This window comes from Marmota flaviventris, chromosome 7 (assembly GCF_047511675.1).
Source record: "Marmota flaviventris isolate mMarFla1 chromosome 7, mMarFla1.hap1, whole genome shotgun sequence".
Classification (NCBI taxonomy): domain Eukaryota; kingdom Metazoa; phylum Chordata; class Mammalia; order Rodentia; family Sciuridae; genus Marmota; species Marmota flaviventris.
This window is the reverse complement of record NC_092504.1, coordinates 38,282,391-38,297,115: the sequence shown is the minus strand read 5'-3', so window position 1 is coordinate 38,297,115 and position 14,725 is coordinate 38,282,391. Positions and strand designations below refer to the sequence as shown.

At 34.5% G+C, this 14,725-nt stretch overlaps 1 protein-coding gene across 2 annotated transcripts in view; it reads right to left on the bottom strand.

The window, feature by feature from the left end:
- Positions 1-14,725, bottom strand: part of Atp10d (ATPase phospholipid transporting 10D (putative)) — a 112,868-nt gene that overhangs the window by 56,016 nt on the left and 42,127 nt on the right. For both annotated transcript variants that reach the window (XM_027938441.2, XM_071614259.1), the window contains 6 exons: positions 14,218-14,422; positions 11,925-12,010; positions 5,226-5,332; positions 4,812-4,943; positions 4,266-4,393; positions 3,892-4,144 (listed from right to left, as the gene is read on the bottom strand). In XM_027938441.2, coding sequence (XP_027794242.1) covers positions 3,892-4,144; positions 4,266-4,393; positions 4,812-4,943; positions 5,226-5,332; positions 11,925-12,010; positions 14,218-14,422 — 911 coding nt within the window. The remainder of the gene's footprint in view (positions 1-3,891; positions 4,145-4,265; positions 4,394-4,811; positions 4,944-5,225; positions 5,333-11,924; positions 12,011-14,217; positions 14,423-14,725) is intronic.

The window sequence follows — 14,725 nt, the reverse complement described above, 5'->3', positions numbered from 1 at the left end:
GGAATAAAGAGAGTGTGTGTGTGAAGAATCTCCAGCTGTTACTCTGTCCAACAGATACAGAGCCTAAAAAGACATGGAGGGGAGTTTGATCCTGACTCCACCTCTCCTTGTGTGACAGCTAGAGCTACACCAGTGTCTAACAGAGAATAAAAGCTCCAGGCCACCATCACAATTGAACATCAAGTAGCAGAATTGTTTTTAAAATAACAGCCAACGTCAACAGAGCCAGAGGAAACCCCCCATTCCAGACAGAGGTTCCATTCCCATTATAGAAGTAACCACAGAGGGTACCCTTCATATACTCTCCTTTACCACACTCTTGGAAGACCTACAGAGAAAAGCAGCTTTCTCAGACTCTGCCATGGTACACATTGTGCTAAAATCCATTAACGTTAGTCAAAGAAGCCACAGGGACACTATACTAAGAAGTCCAATTGGAATTAAACTCTACATTACACAATAAACCAATATCTTAGGATGCATCATCAGGAGAAGCTGCTTACTTAGAAGGCATTCACATAGAAGTAAAAGAGATATCCATCACAACAGACATGCAAATCTCAACACAGAAATTTAAGAAATTAAAAAAAAATGCAACAAGACCCCTCCCATAGTTTATAATTGTCAAGTAACTGACGGCAAAGACATTGATGTGGATAAAAATGCCAAAGAATTCAAAAGAATGATTTTAAAAACATTCAATGAAATCCAAGAAAATACAATACATACAGTTGAAAAAGTAAGAAAGAATCCAGGATATGAATTCAATGACGAAATAGAGATTTTAAAAAAAGAACCAGGTAGAAATCTTGGAAATAAGAAGCTCAATAAGTCAGATTGAAAACAACAACAATCAGTTGAAATCCTCCACAATGGCTAGATTAATCAGAAGTAAGAATATTGAATCTTAATAACTCTATCAGTATAGTACCTTCAGACAGCAATAAAGAAAAAAATAGAAAAGAATGAAGAGAACATAAAGATATCTGGGACACCATTAAAAGTCTGAATAATCAGCATATTAAAGGAAGAAGAGATACATGTTAAGGGCATAAAATACATATTCACCAAAATAGTAGAAAAATTTACAAGTCTTGGGAAAGACGTGAACATTCAGAAATAGCAGGCATTTAGAACCAGACTAGACAGGACCAGAAAAGAACTCTTGGTAACACATTAGATTGTCAAAAGTACAGGACAAAGAAAAAGTATTAAATGCTGTAACAGAGAAGTGCCAACTCAGATTTAAAGGCAAATGCATTGGAATAATAGCAGATTTCTCAGCAAAAACTCTAAATATCAGTAGGGCATGAAACGACATTTTTCAAGTCCTGAAAGAAAATAGCTTCCAAACTAGGTTACTATACTCAATGTGGTTCTCCTTCAGAATAAAACAGAAATAAAGATATTCCAAGACAAGGATCAACTAAAGGAATTTATGACTATTTGATCAATGTTACAGAAGATATTTAAGGGAATTCTACTCCCAGAAGAAAAAAAAAAAGATTAACAATCATGAGACAACAAGAATGAATAAATCTCATTAGAAGAGTAGAAAATGAAAATAAAAAATAGGAAAGAATCAAACATAAACAATATAGTAAATAATCAAATGTTAAGGTGAATAACAGGAAGGAAGATGTAATATTCAAAACAACCAGAAGAAAATTCACAAAATGACAAGAACAATAACATATCTTTTAATAATAATGATGAATGCAGATTGTCTAAAATCTCCAATTAAAAGAGAGCAATTGCTGACTGAATTAAGCAACAAGACCCAACAATATGCAGCCTTTAAGTAACTTCCCTCACCTGCAAAATCACACACACACTGAAGTAAAAGGAAGAAAAATGATATTCCAAGTAAACACAACCTGAAAACAAGCAGGAATGGGTATAATCTCTGAAAAAATAGTATAAATCAATTAGAAATGACAAAGAAGGCCACTAACAAGGGAAAATTCATCAAGAAGTTGTAATAATTATAAATATATACACTGAATACCGAGGACCCAATTATATAAAACAATCACTACTAAAGATAAAAGAAAGTTAGGTCCTAACATAATAATAGTGGGTAACTTCAATACCCCACTCTCACCAATAGATAGGTCATCTCAAATAAAACAACAACAAACACAGAGTTGAATTTCACTTCAGATCAAATGAACTTTGAACAGACACCTACAAAAATATTCCATCCAACAGCTGCAGAATAAATATTCTTTTTGTCAGCATGTGAAACTTTTTCCAAAATAAATCATACATTGCAAAAAAATGTTAACAAAATTTTAAAAATGAAATAATTTCTTGCATCCTATCATATTAAAATGGAATGAAACTAGAAATCAATGGCAAAAATAATTACAGAAATTACACAAACATGAAGATTGAACAATACAGTTTTGAATGAACAGTGGGTCACTGAAGAAATTAAAGGGCATATCTAAATTTCTAAAATAGTATGAAAATGGAAATAGAACATACCAGAACCTCTAGGATATAGTAAATGCACTACTAAGAGGGAAATTTATAGCAATGAGTGCACACATTAAAAGGAAGAAAAAAAATACCAATTCTCAGAAAGATCTCAAATAAAGAACCTAATGACATATCTCAAGATCTTAGAAAAACAAGAACAAACAAAACCAAAATCAGTTGAAAGAGAGAAATAATAAAGTTCAGAATAGAAAAAAATAGAGGCTAAAAGAACAGTATAATGTACTAGTGAAACAAAGAGTTGGCACCTTGAAAAGATAAAACACAATAGACAAAACTTTAATTAAACTAACCAAAAGAGAGAGAGTGAAGACACAAATAAAAAAATTAGAGGTGAAACAAAGACAACTGAAACTTGATGAATCACTAGGGAATATTTTCAAAAGCTATATGCCAATAAATCGGAAAATCTAGAAGAAACATGCAAATTTTTAGATACATATGACCTATTAATATTGAACCCAGAGGATATTCAAAACCTAAGTACATGAATATTAAGCAATGAGAGTAATAAAATAATAAACAATGAGCAGTAATAAAAAAGTCTCCCAACAAAGAAAAGCCCATTTTGATGAAATAGAAGGGGAAAGAATCCTTCCCAACTCATTCTAGGAAGCCAGTCCCCAACATTCCCTCTTCTTCTTTTAGCTGTTTTGTTTTTGTGTTTTCTTCTTATGCATCAAAGGATGGGGCGAGGAGGAAACTGGTGAATAAATCTCATTAGAAGATTTATTCATTTAGAATTATTTTAGAATTTATTTATTCATTTAGAATTATTTTCAAGTATTTGTTAGAGAGATGGTCCATAGGTTGTCAGACATTCAAAAGTATCTACAATGTAATATCATTATCACCCTCCCAAGCGCTACCTTCCACCTCTGCTAGTAGTTTACTTTACTTGTAAAGTGCTTACTTTGTATTTATTAGATTATACCAATGACAAAACAAACACTGAATGATACTATGGTACAAATACTAAATGATATAACTACTGTAAATTTGTAAAAATATAAATATTTTCAAAATGATAAAAACACTAAATATATAATACAAATACTACAATATGGTAGAAATACTTAATGAAAGAAAATGATATAAATACTAAATGATACAGTGATAAAACATGTTGACTATCTTTATCATCATTTCACTTAGTTTATCAGTTTATCATTTAGTGTTTATATCACTGTATCACTTGTAGTATATCTCTTAGTACCTAGTAAATTTTAAAGGAACAGGAATGTAGTATACAGTTAAGTATGGATGAGTTTAAGTATCCATTCTTAAATATATGCCAGAATTATCAGACATTTAAATGACCTGGGAAAAAAGAAGAAAAAAAAAGAGACAAATTTTACAGGTGTTTTTCGTACAAAAACCCACACTCACCATTTTCTTCATGGCAGTAATCAAATCCTGCCACACTACACCTTCGAAAAACCATCTTGTTCTCAGTGAGGGTTCCCGTCTTATCAGAAAACAGGTACTGAATCTGTCCAAGATCCTCAGTGATGTTCAGAGCCCGACACTGAACGGTAGAATCTATTTTCTCATTGTAGAAATCCACATCACTTTGAATAAAATATATTTGTCCGAGCTTCACAATTTCGATGGAAACATAGAGAGAAATGGGAATCAAGACCTAAGAAGACACAAACAATTTAAAAAATGTTAAAGTTGTTTAAAGAAAGTGAAGACAGCTGTGCATAGCTGGATTAGAAGCAAAGACCTTAAAATTCCTTGAGAAGTATGATGTAAATTACCTGTAGCAAAATGATCATGGTCCAAAACATATAGAATCCTGCCAACACTGGTGATATGATATGACCATCAGGCTCTGGGATATTAAAAAAGGGCATGTTTTCGTATCTGTTCAGCCAGATTCCATGACCTTTCAAAAGAACACAGAAATCAGAAGAATGAAACATAAATATTATACAAATATAGAACTCTATTCCTCAAGAAGGAGGAGTGAGAGTATTCCTTGTGGTTAATACCATTTGGAAAGTGTGATACTTGCTACCTGGAAAAAAGGTCAAATTCAAAGGGCTACACAAACTGCTGTCTGTTTTCTTCTCTCTAAATCTTTTCCCAGGAGTCTTCAATACTACCACAAAAGGTAAGTGAATGTAGTTAACAATAATGTTTTTCATGACAAAGGATGAGAGAGATCAACATATGAGGAAAAAATTATTGACAAATAAAAACTACCTAACAGAAGACACAGTCATAAATGACACTTTGGGGGGAAATAAAAGTACTTGATATCTTGCTGAAAAGATGTTAGTACATAATTGAATTTTACCTACCCACTGCCCCAGTTAAACACATTATAACCAGAAGCAGGACACACCAGAGGACATCTGTATTTGCTCTTCTTTCTAATTTGCTGCGTTTATACCTTGGCCCACTGTTGTTCAGCATTGCTTTGGTTTCATGTCCTGTGAAGGAAACATGGTATGTCAGAAAATGCACAAATAAAACCAGGTAGCAAGTATCACACTTGAAAATCTCTCTGGAAGACAGTGTGATAAAACATAATTACATAATACATTTTGGCAGTGTAGTCTGCATTTAAGATCCATTTAGAATAATGGATCAGACCACTGATGAGTTTATCAAGACAAAGTTGACTTTCTGTTTCCATACCGAGCATTGTGAAAAATGCAAACTTATAGAAAAGCACAGAAGGGACAGTGATGAAAATTAGGAGCACAACCAACCTGCATAAACCACAATGCCCACAACAGCCTCTGTGTTTCTAATGGTGCATCCTCTAAGCAATAGATTTTCCTTGCTGAGACCCACGCGTTCTTTGTTGGAATGTTCTCTATAAGAAAGACATCATACAATTTTATTTTAAAATGGCAAACGTGAGGATATAAAAATAAAATCATGGTCCTCACAGAATAGTAAGTTAGGCAGTTCACAAGAAAGATTTCAAATCTCTGGCAGATTTGCATTTTTTATTTCAGTTCCCTATTGTGCCTATGAGAAAGCTGCAGTCGGTTTCTAACTCTCACTGTTTTCTCTCAGTCATCACCTATTACTATAAGAACTCAGGCATATTCCAATGAAGGTCCTTACTTTCCTAGTACAAACTGTATGTAGGATAACTTTGTACTTGATGAGTGAAAAATCACTGATAGGATTAGAAAATCACCGTTTTCAATGTGGATAAAATCAAGATTCATCCTAGACAATGATAATTAGTGGTTGCTTAAACTGAGGCAAAAAACTGGGAACTTTGTAATGAAAATATAAGGCTGACAATACTCATCTGACAACGGGAACACATCATGGTTCTCTGATTTATGGGAAAGGAAGTCATGGCTCCATGGATTTCTATCAGGGCACTTAACCTGGGGGCTTCCAAGGATCTATGAAGCCTCTGAAATTACATGCAATATTGTATATGTGTGTGTGTGTGTGTGTTTCTTTTTCTTTTCTTTTCTTTTCTGCTATTTTCTAGGGAGAGGAGCCATTTTTTTTCATAAGTGAGACAGAGAAAGATGTTAAATAAACATCACTACAAGAATGCAGTTGGCCATGTTCTAAAATTTAGTAAATTCTGCAGGCAAAATGACCTAGTTTTTGCAAGAAATAAATGACATGAAGGGAAAATGGAGGGGGGAGAGGGAACTCAACATGAGGAGGCAATCAGCTCAATCTAGCATGTCATTAATTCTATAAGCTGTATAACCCAATTTTTTGAGAGAGGAAATTCAGAAAGTTACATACCAAGCACAATACGTAGAGCACATATGGGGGCGGGGGAGTGGGATTGAGCCCAGGGGTACTCTACTGCTGAGTCTCTTCCCTAGTCCTTTTTTATTTAATTTTAAGGCAAGGTTTTGCCAAGTTGCCCAGGCTGGCTTTGAACTTGTGATCCTCCTGCCTCAGCCTCCCAAACTGCTGGGATTATAGGTGTGCACCACCACGCCTGATTCAGACCTTGTCTAGATCCTGTTTGGGATAAAATAATTATTTAGGGCTGGGGATGTAGATCAGTGGTAGAGTGTTTCCTTAGCATGCACAAGGCCCTGGATTCAATCCCCAACAATGAAAAGAAAAAAAAAAACTAAACCAAAACAACTATAAAGAACTATTTTTGAGAATAGTGGAGGAATTGAACAAAGTCCTGGTGTTAGATGAGATTAAGGCCGGTTCTTTTTTTTTTTCAAGTCCTTTTCTACTATAAGTGCTTAGTGAAGTATTTACAGTAAACTGATATGATGTAGGAATGGTGAAGGAAGTGAGAGGACAATTGAAACAAAGTTGGAAAAACTGTGAAGTAGGCAAGTTTGGGGTGATGGTACTGGGTGTACATTACAGTCTCCTTTCTATTTTAGCATATTTGAAAAATTCTGTAATAAAGAGTTCAGAAATTATCAAAGTGATTGCTTAACTAAATTACTATAGTGACAGAAATATATCAAAATTATTGGAACATTTAAACAAGCATATAAAACAGTACTATTTTTCGCATATTTTGAAAATGTCCTCTCAATTTCAGCATTAAAGTTATATTGTTTTCTAAGCAGTAAACTCCAGTATATAAGTTGTTGCTTCTTTTTCTTACATATGTAAACATTGTCATATGTCTGTACTCCTTGCTCTCTGGAATTAGAAAGAAAAGTAAATAGCAACTCTTCCAAGAAATTTTCATTCTACAAAGAAAGAGGAAAACAGATTTTACTCTCATATTTGTAAACTCCATCAGGAATGGGTCTACATTTCTCCACAAGTACAAGCTTATGTACAAAGAGACAGAGTTAGAAGTACCCTTGAGTTTAGTCTACTTTAGCTCCCTGGTCTTATCGATGAAGAAATTAAGTCCCAACATTCACATCTACATGTGGCATGCAGGTCCAGGCAAGCCCAGGCCCCTCCTCATCAGTGTGGCAATTTTTCCTTCAGCAGTCCTTATAGGAACAGATTTAATCCAAAAACCATCATTTCCAAAGTTCCTTAATAAGGGATTAGTCATTTCTCCTGGAATCCTTATTTTTCAGGTGTATGACGTGGCACGCTGAAAGTGTGAAAACTTAAGGGTTCAACATGAAGCACAAATGGTCACACAGAGTGCTTGTTATGGTTTGGATGTGAGGTGTCCCCTCAAAGCCACACATGAGACAATGCAAAAAGGTTTAGAGGAGAAATGATTGGGTTATGAGAGCCTTCACTCCACCAGTGTATTAATCACATGATGGGATTAACTGCATTGGGGTATGTATTGTGTATCTTCTGAGTGGAGTCTCTCTCTGCTTCCTATTCATCATGTGAGCCCCTTCCCTCTACCACACTCTTCTGCCATGATGTTCTGTCTCACCTTAAGGTTCAGCCAAGGAATGGCATCAGCTGAGACCTCTAAAACCATAAGTCCCCCAATAACTTTTTCCTCCTTTAAAATTGTTCTTGTCAGGTCTTTTAGTCACAGTAGTGAAAAAGCTAAAACAATGCTTATCCATTCAAGGAACCGGTGACATTATGGACTAAGTGCCAAATAAACATAGTTTTGGCTTCTATGATCTAAGAGGAGTTGTATGGTACATAAATATTTAAGAGTAATGAAAATGTGATAGCTATGATGGTGGTAATCTGATATTTAGCTCAGAGATTTCTGTGGGCACAAATAGGAAGAAAGATACCAGTTTTGCCTCATAGAAGGTTAAAGAAGGTGTCACATAGGCAATAAGCTTGAGCTTCTCAATTTTGGTTGATTCTGAAAACAGGCCACAGAGCAAGATTACAATAAATAGCTAGCTCAGTGAATCTCAGAAAAATCACTGCATTCAACTAGGCTTGATTCTCTTATTATACGTTTCCCTAGAAATTGTTGGGTCAGTCACCAGGTTAGACATCAACAGAGCGGATCAAGTTCATTTCAATCACTGGGGAAGACAGATTCTAGGTGTTCTAAGAGGAAGTCCATTTCAACAGTCAGGTAATCAGAAAGCAAGTTGGCAAACATTGAAGCAAACTGACATCAGAGGAGCCTGTCACAAAGGCAAACACCAAAGTGTGGGTAAATGTAGTGCCCAGGAATATAGAAGCAAGTGACAATTTTCAGGTGTATGACATGGCACGCTGAACTAGGGTCTTGGAACTAGGTAAGGGCTCTGGGGCAAGACGGGGTCCAGTGCAGCAGTGGAAGCTCAAGTGTTTCTGTTAAGGAAGCACCACATTCAAAGGAAGAAAAAAGGAGGTTGACAAAGGGAGGCCAGCCTCCAATCCTGGAAAGCTGGAGTGACTTGTTGAGTTCAGACTAGAGTGATAGCTGTCAGACTTGAGACACAGGATCACAATCAGTGTAGCAACAGTGCCCTATAAATTAAAAAGAAAAATAATCTAAATACATGCTCTGGACTAGACTCTGTGCTGAGTGCTAGGCTCCAGACCAGATTGCTAAACTGGGTATCCTTGCCATGGGCAAGTCTGAGCTTGGCTGAGCATACCCAAAGACTTAGCTCACCTCAGGTCGAGCCTGAGGAAATGATCCTAGATAAAGTCTCATCCTGAGAGATGGTTCATGAGTATGTTTCTGATTAAAGAAGTGAAGCTGTCCAAATTCAATTCACAAGACCATCTAAAATACAACCACAGAAGAATTCCAGTAACACTAACCACAATAACATCAGTGTGCGTTTTGTGTGTGTGTGTGTGTGTGTGTGTGCGTGTGTGTAGATGCTACTATCGTGTGCAGAGGCTACTGTTATATTCTATACTTCCTTGTATGGTAACTCTTTTTCTAAAATTTTTAAACAATTTCACTGGAGAATAATTCATAAGAGTCAATTACACATATTTAAAGAGTAAAAGCATCACCAGAGCCAAGATGGTAAACATGTCTATCATTTCCCAAAATTTTCTCATGCCTGTTTGTAATCTCTCCAACTTTCCCATCCAAAGAACCCACTACTGTGCTTTCTGACAATGTAGGTTCGTTTTTGTTTTCTAGAAATTTATATGTCAAATCACGCATTTATGATTTTAGTTTACATTTAAGTCTGGGGATACATGTTTCATTAATTTTTGTAACTGGTGAAAGGTATAGATTGAGGTTCATTTTTAAAATATAGAGCTATACAGTTGTGCAAAAATATAATTTTTCTCCATTAAATTGTCTTTGCACTATTGTGAAAAACAAGTTGTTTGTAAACATGTGGGTCTATTTTTAAACTCCATTATCTTTTCCATTGATCTGTTATTTTATCTTTATGCCAAGCAACACTGGTTTGCTTACCGTACCTTTATAATAAGTCTTGAAATCAGGCAGTGGTAGCTCTAACTTTTTCGCCTCTTTCAATATTGCTTTATTGATTATAAGTTCTTTGAATCTCTGCATAAGTTTTAAAATAACCTTGTTAATTTCTAAAAAAGTTTGCTGAGATTTTGATTGAGATTACACTAAATCTATTGATCAATTTTGGGGAAAAACTCATAACAATGTTGAGTCCTGACCCATGAACAATATATATCTCTCTATTCACTTAGGTATTAAATCTTCCTCAGCAGTGTTTAGTGTTTTCTAGCGTACAGCTCTTTCGTATTTTGTCAAATTTATCCGAACATTACTTCATCTATGAAGAAAAGACAGTTTTACTTCTTTCTTTCTTATTTGAGACCTTTTTTCTTTTCTTTTCTTACCTGACCATACTAGTTAGAATCTCCAGTGTAATTTCAAATAAAACCGGTGAGAGAGCAGGGTGTAATGGAGCACACCTGTAATCCCAGCAGCCTGGGGGGCTGAGAATCTAAAACCCAGCCTAAGCAACTCAGTGAGACTCTGTCTCTAAATAAAAATATTAAAAAGGGCTGAGCAGGTGGGGAGAACAAAGGAACTGGATTGTGCAGAGGGGAGTGAAGGAAGGGGAGAGGGAGTAGAGATAGGAAGGATGGTGGAATGAAATGGACATTATTTCCCTATATACATGTATGATTACACTACTGGTGTGACTCTACACCATGTTCAGCCAGAGGAAGAAGTTGTGCTCCATCTGTGTACAACGTGTCAAAATGCATTCCACTGTCATGTCTAACTAATTAGAACAAATTTAAAAAAGAAAATAAAAAAAGAAAAAACACACTTAAAAATCCACTTTAATTCCATTCACCTTCTAAACTTCTCTGTTGTAGTGATGGTGAATTTCTAAAACTGATGTATTATATGAGGTCTTTTATTATTTAAAAATAATTAACTTTATTGGAGTATGATTTGTACACAATACAATCCACTCATTTTCTATATATAAAAAAAGTCGGGGAGGTGCTGGGGATGTGGCTCAATGGTTGAGCGCCCTTGGGTTCATCCTCAGTACAAAAACAAAACCAAAAAAAAAAAAAAGCAGTGTGAGAGAAAATATGCATGTTTTGTTCTTCACCTTGAGGAACAAACATTAGTCTTTCACCATGAAGAATGATGCCAGTTAAAAAAGTTCCCTTGTACTTCCTGTTTGCAGAAACAGAAGTCAAATTTTGTCAAATGCTTTTTCTTTAGCTATAAAATTATTATCTGTTTTTTTAAGCTACTTAATACGGACTGCTAATGTAATGTGAATTACAATAATATGAAGAATTATTCTGATTGTTTAATGTTAAGTCAATCTTGCGTTTTTGGAACAAGTCCCACCAGGTCATGATGTATTATCCTCTTCATATATTATTTGATTGGATTTGCTATAATTGTGTGTAGAATGTTTGCATCTATGTTCGTGAGGGTTATTGGTTTGCCCTTCAGTGTCTTTACATGCTTTTGTTGTCAGGGTAATGAGATGAGTATAATTCTGGTCTCAAAACAGAGTATGAAATGTTTCTCTTCCTGTAATTTATGACTATGATGTAGTTCTCATTGTCTCCTTGAAAACTTAGGAAACCTGGATCAAAGAGAGTAAATAATTTAGCTCGGAGTCGGAAGAACTTAAGTGGCAGAAGCCAACCTTGAAATTTCTCTAAACCCTAATTCTAGCTGCCTTTGCCAAAGGGGTGTGACTGTCACAGGAAGCCCCCATGGCTTCCCATATTCTTTGTTAGTCATGTTCCGAATCATTTTACCAACAAGAAAAGTCCACTTATTATTCTAAATCTGAAGAAGGACACCATCCTAGCATTTCATTTAACTATCACTTCTGTCCAAATATTTCTTTCCAAACTTTAGCATATCATAGGAGCTCATGTGATATATTCTTACACCAATGCAAGCAATTCTAGGATGATTTTAACAACAAGGTTTTGTTGTTTCTGCTGTTTTAAATATATATGAATAGAAGTACATATTTATCAAATTATTAAGATAAGCCAATTTTATAGGTAATTAAATTTACAGCCTTTAATGATTCAACTAGGATGTAAACACACAACAGTTTTATTGAGCCAAGTACAATTCCATTCACACTCACAAAGGTAAGTCATGTGTCACTCACAGGAAGCCTCGGAATCTGTTGAGGTCATTGTTTGGACTTTCACATTCTATCCTACTGGAGAACTTCTCAGGATCGACTTCAGAGTCCTAAAAATATTTTTTAGAAATCACAAAACAAGAATTGAAGATGAAACCCATAACAGGTAAGTATTTTATCATTTTCACCAATTCCTAAAATAGGACTAAGGCTTTTTGTAACATGAAATTTTTGTGATAAATTTCTTGGATGCCTGGGTGCAGTGGTGCATGCCTGTAATCCCAGCGACTTGGGAGGCTGAGGCAGGAGGATCGTGAGTTCAAAGTCAGCCTCAGCAAAAGTGAGGCACTAAGCAACTAGTGAGACCCTGTCTCTAAATAAAATACAAAATAGGGCTGGGGATGTGGCTCAGTAGTTGAGTGCTCCTGAGTTCAATTCCCAGTACAAAAAAAAAAAAAAATCCCAAATAAAAGACAGTATAGACATAATTATGGGATCCATAATTAATGATTCCAGAGCACTAAAAAGCATCTGCAGATGATGAAATCATATTAAAATTCATGCAGTATCCTACTAGAAATTATAAATACTCTAATCAACAAGGCACTGGAAATACTTTCGGTGTGGTCTTTAACTATATAGGTAGTTTCTGAGAGTAAATGTGAATGGGGACACTTTGAGCAAATATGCATTCAATTTCACCAAAGTTTTATAAATTAAAAATAAGCAGGACATCAGGACATCAACATCTCACAAAATTTTTAATGGATCAAACAGATAATTTTAAAATGCCTTATAATTGGATACACAAGCAAAATGGATACACAAGCAAAATGCCTTTATAAAACACAGCAGTTATGAGGCATAATTCATTAAGGACAAGCCACATCAACCTTATCTTACTTCTTTTATTTTATATGGATGTTTGGCTAATAAGAGGAATACTATAGATATTGATGTAGCTCAAAATACTAATGTCTATATTATAGCAAACATAGAAACTGAATAATGATTATATGATTTAACATGCTAATAATATCTTTTGAGTTCTTTTGATATACTAGAATCTATATCAGGCACTTTAAATATTTGAACTAATTTCTTTTTTCTAACTGCAAGAGGAAGGCACTATAATTAAGCCTAATTATCAGATGAGGAAAGAAACACAATGAGTATGAAAGTACTCAAAAGAAATGTTTAGATCAAAATTACAATTGAGATCACTGGATTCCAGAGCAACTCATCCTTAATTGAACCCAAATTGTGCTGATTAATCAACTGATATTGACCTCAAAATAGCTATTTGGGAGTCGAATAAAATTCTGAGTTGTGCACAACTTTTGCCAATGCCTAAGTTGCAGGACTGCTTACAAAAATGACAGTAACACTAATCTCAGATGCATATCAATAATAGATGATTTAAATGGAATTCATAGGTGGAAAGATGGGCCCAATGTGATAAGAAGAAAATTACCAAAGATAAGGGTATTAGGAAACTAAAACCATTTCAAATTTATACGTATAAGATGAAGGAATCTCAATAACAGTATTTCAGATAAAAAAAAAAAAAACATAAAATTTTAAAATCCTTCATCTCAATTGCTTCCAGAAAAAGAGATGGGAAACTGATCTGTGGTGCATGTTTTTACAATACTATGAAGTATTATTTCCATTTGAAGATAACAAACTGATGGATAAAGTCTTTAAGTGATTATTATTAATGGGAGAGCTTAGATTCATTCAAATTCATGTTAATATAACTTCTGTGTCAATTAGAAAATTTATATACGTTCTATATAATGTCTATATAACTTCTTTAAGTTCTTGCTACCCTCAACATAGTGCAGTGAATGGTCTAGAAGATATATGGTATTAGAAACTCCAAAAATTTTGAAAGGCTTTGTTATACAAGTAATTATAGATCTTAGGAACAATGATCAACAAAGCATACGATATTAATCTAAGATTTCTTTATCTAAGATTAAGAAAAACAAATTAGCAGGTGCATATTTCTATTGCAAAGTAATTTTCCAAGTTGCAAATTAAGTCTTTCAAGTTCCTTTAATTAAGTTCAAAAAAAAAAAAAAAAAACCATGATTGCCATACTGAAGTGTTTGAACTCCAAAGTCATTTTATCTTATTATCTACAAAATATAGTAAATGTCCATTGATATCTGGAACTGGATTAAATCATCAGGGATTCTATTTTCTCTAGGTAGGAATGAATTTAAAAATCTCTTTGTTGTACTGTGGAAATAAGATCAGTTATTTTCTGGGGAAAAAAAGTTAAAATTGCCAGCTGAGAAACATTATTTACCTGCTCTGCATATCCCCGAACCACCTGCCTCTGTTTTAAATTGCTTTCTCCATCAAGACCAGAAGTCTCAATGTGACATATTCCATCAGGATCAGTGGAAAACAGCAATACCATATCAGCAGGAATGATCTCGTTACAAGAGAGACGAATAAAGTCCCCAACAGTGACATCTTTCCAGCAATGGTCAACATACGTTTTCTCTTTCCTAAAATTGAAAAAAAAAAAGTTTAAGAATAATATTAAACCAAAAATGTATATAATTGTTCCTTAAAATTTTACTTTATAGTTTAAATTATGTTCAAAGTATCAGGATGAATTTTAGCGTAATAAATGCTAATAGGGGAGTTATACAATCAGTAAAACCTAAATTCCCCAAATGATTCACCTGAAAATTTACTTAAGCCACTAAAACATAGTTTTCAGCGCTTTATTCATGTGAGATTTTGAAACTTTACACCCCACCCTTTGAGTGCAATTCTAATAAAATCACAGTTAACAGTAGATGCAT